Consider the following 5,380-nt stretch of genomic DNA (forward strand, 5'->3'; position numbering starts at 1 on the left):
TAGGCGTGTGAGATGGAAGTTGAGTGTATGAGTTTTATAGCTATTGAGTTACCTCCAAATCTTTAGTTGGTGATACTCTTGTGAGAAGCTTTCTCTACAAGCATATTGTATTATGTTGTTGATTTCCAAATAATATATTGGGTGACTTTTGGAATGTGGAGTTTTTCTCTTGAAAGGATTATTTCCATGTAAATCATTGTGTTGGTTTTTATAATTGTTGTAAAAATTTGGAAAGTTTTGGATAATCCTCCTCTTAACGTTAGTGTAGGAAGTTGTTCCACTACCTTAACTTCCTTACAATAGAATAAGAGAATAATTAACTTACAAATCAATTGGAAGAGACTTCTAATTTTCAAAACCTCAAATATGATAGGGGATGTTACTCTATGATACCACTTATAATGTTTGTCATGCAACGGAATGTAATGAATCAATTAAATGTATGCAAGAGGACTTGTTCTATATATATATATGCTTAAAGCAACAATGATGAGATTATTATTCAATTATGTTTAGTTGATCTTAATGGTAAGACTAGCAAGGGATGATGGCCTCCCTGATATAATTATGGCCATTAGACAGTGGTTGTCTCTGATAATCAATTTAATATACACTCAATATAATGTGTGACGATCACTGGGAAGATTGATGATATACTGCTCCAATTGTAACTCTATAAACATGCAAAGATGTCTTCCTTAGAATCGCTGATGATATGCTCTTGCTTATATGCTATGGTTGGACAGTAATGATGGTCTGGAATGCTGTTTCTGATCTATCGATTAAGCATTTAATGAATGAATATGATGGTATCAATCACAGTAAAAGATTGTTGTTGTTTTCAGATCTGGAATATATATTTTCAACAATGTGGTATATACTTATTCTGATCTTGACACTATTAATCATGCAATATCGATGGGCTATCTTAGATATAATTCCGATTAGTGAATGCTCCCGATTTTTGGTCCTTCGGCCTGGGTTCCTCTCCCCTTCCAAACTGGAATCAGAAATAAGATATTAAACACAACCACCCCCTATTGGAATGATGGTGAATGCCTTCTTATGTCATGGTTTTGGAATGATAAGTCACGGTGCCAAAAGACATTCCTTAATATCATCCCCTTTCATTAACACTAATCGCACCACTTCATTACTAATAGCTATATTTTTATCCTTGAGGTTAACCACCTCCTTTCATTATGTTATCGTTGGTATTATATTAGTCGCTAACTTCCATTGACATTCGTTCATGCCTTAGCTGATATTCAAAAAATCGAACTCGATATTCATCCCTTGATAAAGATCATAATTGACATCTAATCTCTGTCAATATCGATTGATGTTTGAGAATTATATTAATCGTTGGTTAGTCTTCCTTCATGTCAGTTACCGATATAGACGGAGTTACTTCCTCCTTGCATATTGTTCCTCACTATTCATCGATCTCCTTAATCTTCTTGGACCCAAATCTCATATGATAACTGATATCTTTGTTTGTGATGATAATCATTTATATCTATGTTTGGTCTTCATACAAAATCAAGATGCTCGATGATTGCTAGCAGCTCACAATCTAATAAGTTTAAATCTTTAATTAAAACAAACTTAATCTCATATTGTCTCTTGTTGGCTTCAGGTCTTGAGTGGGATATTATAATTATATCTATCATATATTAGGTGTGTGAGATGGAGGTTCAGTGTAAGAGTCTTATAGCTATTGAGTTACCTCCAAATCTTTCAATAATATATTGGGTGAGTTTTGAAGTGTGGAGTTTTTCTCCTGAAATGATTTTTTCCTATGTAAATCATTGTGTTGGTTTTTGTAATTTTTATAAAAATCTGAAAAGTTTTGCATAATCCTCCTCTTAACGTTAGTGTAGGAAGTTGTCCCGCCACCTTAACTTCCTTACAATCCAAACTTTTTAGTAATTCAAACTCACAAACATTCTCAAAAAGGTCAATTTTCAAAGTTTTTGCTTGTTATACATGTTTCTCTAGGGAATATTTCTTTCCTGAAACGTATCATTTCTAACACAATATGGGTAAGTTAAGTTTTCATAAGATGGTTCTCCTTGTAGGTTTTTATTTCTGTATGGCAAATTCATATAAATTATTGAAAGTATTTAAATACCAAGACATAGGAATACATTGTGCAAACATATATAATGTTAAGTCCCACTAAGTACTGGCAAGGGTGCCCGAGTTGGAAAAATTAAATTTGAATATTGAAATTTGGGGACTAGTCTTGCATGGCTCGATATTTAACATTTATGCCCCAAGATTGACTTGAGATAGTAAGATGCAAATTCAAGGTAGGGATTAAATCTATAATAATGGCACAAAAATGGGTGCAATAAATGACTAATATATGAGAAGACATATAATAAAAGATAGAACAAGGTCAAATATATAGAATATATTTAAATAGAGATGGATAAAAGATTGGAATGAGAAAAAAAATTATACAAGAATACCACTTACCACTATGTAATTTTAATAAACATTCTATCAAAAGAACTAAAAAACTAACTAAAATAATGTATGGGTTTGTAAATTTCACCATTACAATATTATAATACAAACACTTCAAATAATTTATCATTCACACATTACATTTTAAAAATAAATTATACCAATTAAATCATGCCAAACTTAACTCATCGATGACCTACTTTTTTCCAATATAAAAAAGAAAACAATTTAAAATTATATTTATAATGTGATCGTTTTTCATATTTAAAAGACATTAATAAGTCAAGCCAATCAAAAATTGTATTAGAAGATAAGTTGCAATAACAATAGAAATAATCATTTAGGACCGCACATGAAGATCCAACAAAGAAACATGTTTCTTTTTTTTTTTTTTTTGTCTTTATAGTTACTTTTTTATTGTAAGGAACTTTTTTAAGGTACATTTTGTTATAAAGTGATCTACATGGATTGCAATTTATCAAAAATCTTCTTGTATCTAGATAAGCAATCATAATACATGAAAATTAATTGTGTGAATATCCCATGCCTTGGTCTCAAATCAGACTTTTCTTACTCATTTAATTTAATTGTACATATTTGCATGAAAGATGAGTGTTACACCCACACATATATATGCATAAACATATACATATACATATATATACACACTTATTCAATAAACTAAAAACCCTTCCACCATTTTTAATGATAAATGCTATCAAGAAAACAGCTCCAAAAACCCTTCCACATTATTATATATTAAAATTTATATTAAATTATTATACTTATAGAAAATAATATACATCACCAGATTACTTCACCCTGCTTAAACAATTAAAAATATAATTAAAACATTTTCATGTAATTTAATTCAATTGATTAAACAGTCTCAAATTTGAGATACAATTACAAGCCCTCGTTATCCCAGAGTAAATAATTGAATAATATAAGCTGTTAGCTCGCCAAAGTATGCTGCTAACAATTAGATAGCAACTATCATTATTATGTTTTCTTTCTTGAAAAACGATTAGACCACCTCTTTCACTAGGCCTTTCTGCAGCTTCTCTTATTAGTAATGCGTTTCAAGTCTTTTACTTTGGGAGAATCAAAACTATCAAGCGAAAACCAGTCGTCCTGCACCATTTTCTTGAACATCGCCTGCAGTTCTTCAGCCTCATCCTCCTCGTTTCTCTGAAATTTCATTATAACAATCTATAAAAACTCAATTCTAAATTATTCACATTCATTCTCTTATTTTCGATATGGAGATCACTGAATGTATTTGAAACAAAAAAATCGATAGATCATTGAATTTAAGATAATAGATAACTGAATGTGTTTAGAAACATCATAGATCGCTAAATCTATTGAAAAATGTAAAAGTTTAAAACCGAAAAAACAATCTTTATCTAATGTGTAAAAAGTTAATAAACTTATGTCCACATGATTTTGAGATAAAGAACATTAATTCAAATCCATGGTGGTGGGGTATGAAAGATTTTGTACCTGAACCTTTACATTATTCATCAGCGTTGAAATCTCATCCAGGAAATCACAAAATGCCTGCACAACAAGGTTTAAAACAGAAACGGACCCATTTTTTTAATTTCAAGAGCTGTTTGTTGAAATCTAAGCCTGAGAATCGGGAATAACTATTTGTTAACGACGACCCAGATCTAAAATTTATGAAAGAGAATAAATTAGCTTACATCAGTGTCTTCAGAAGACTCGTACATGCCTGCATCGTATAGAGCTCTTTTCATATCGTCAGACAAAACTGCAAAGAACCAAGTTTTTTTAATCATAAAATTTGATCTGAAATATTGACACTGAAATCTACATTATCAATTATGATATATTTTATCCCCAATTATAAATGGATCATATTCAAAAATTTTATCTGAAATTATAAATGAATCATAAAATTTGATCCGAAATATTAACACCAAAAAACTACACAAAGAATTAGAACTTTAAAAAAGATTTCTGTTAAAAGAGATGGGAGTGACATAAAAAACCTGAATAAGCTTCTCGAATCTGTTGGAACCGAAGCTTTGCTTTCTCTGACAAAGAGGGATCAGCTAACCATTTATCCGGGTGCCATTTCTACAACATTTCACAGAATCAAAAACCCATACAACTCAAGTTCTTTCTGGTCAATTATATACAATCTAATGGAAAAAAATTCAAACACAATGAATATTCAATCATACCAATGCCTGTTTCTTATAAGCACTGCGTATTTCATGAGCAGAAGAGTTCTTTCTGACGTTAAGAAGAGAATAAAATGAGCCAGTATTCTCCATGAGAGTTTAACAGAAACACAGACATAACAGATTCCGATTGCCTAATTTTATAGCCACCATTGAAAAGTAAAAGTATGAAGACATAAAGCTGAAGCCACTATGTTCTAGGGGCTACCTACACATACTTTAAAATCTAGAGTACTCAGTATGTTTGTATGTATTTAGCGTTAATATCTGTAGAGAGTGCTTATATTCAAAAAAATTCAGCGACTTCCAGAGACTTCAGCGACCACGTGTTGCATGCAGACTTGAGTGTATCTGCTAAAATTCTACGGTAATAAGCGTGCTCGGCATTTAGAATTTTGTATACGTGAAAAATACGCGACGTTATGTGATGTTCTGGATTCCTTACATGCAACGTGGCGGCTAGCGTAGGCGAATTATTCACGAAACTTCCTGGAATTCTTGTTGCGGTGGCGATATAGTACTAGATATTTTTTCAATTCGAGCAAAAACTTTTTGGGATGAATATTGGATAAGACTGTAGTAGGTGAGAAAGGACACACGTCGAAAGCGCCGGAAAACACGAATGCTTAGGCTGATAATTGCATGTGATTGCTATGTTTACAGTAAATTTTGTAGCTTAGATCGATTCGAAT

General features: G+C 31.5%; 1 protein-coding gene across 1 annotated transcript; it reads right to left on the reverse strand.

The window, feature by feature from the left end:
- Positions 1-3,318: 3,318 nt before the first annotated feature.
- LOC131034195 (uncharacterized) lies at positions 3,319-4,942 on the reverse strand. The gene is made up of 5 exons (XM_057965589.2): positions 4,689-4,942; positions 4,494-4,581; positions 4,185-4,252; positions 3,982-4,038; positions 3,319-3,666 (listed from the first exon to the last, which is right to left on the reverse strand). The coding sequence occupies exons 1-5, from the start codon at positions 4,779-4,781 to the stop codon at positions 3,520-3,522; spliced, it is 453 nt and encodes a 150-aa protein (XP_057821572.1). The 5' UTR covers positions 4,782-4,942; the 3' UTR covers positions 3,319-3,519.
- Between the last annotated feature and the right edge of the window lie 438 nt (positions 4,943-5,380).

This window comes from Cryptomeria japonica, chromosome 3 (genome assembly GCF_030272615.1).
Source record: "Cryptomeria japonica chromosome 3, Sugi_1.0, whole genome shotgun sequence".
Classification (NCBI taxonomy): domain Eukaryota; kingdom Viridiplantae; phylum Streptophyta; class Pinopsida; order Cupressales; family Cupressaceae; genus Cryptomeria; species Cryptomeria japonica.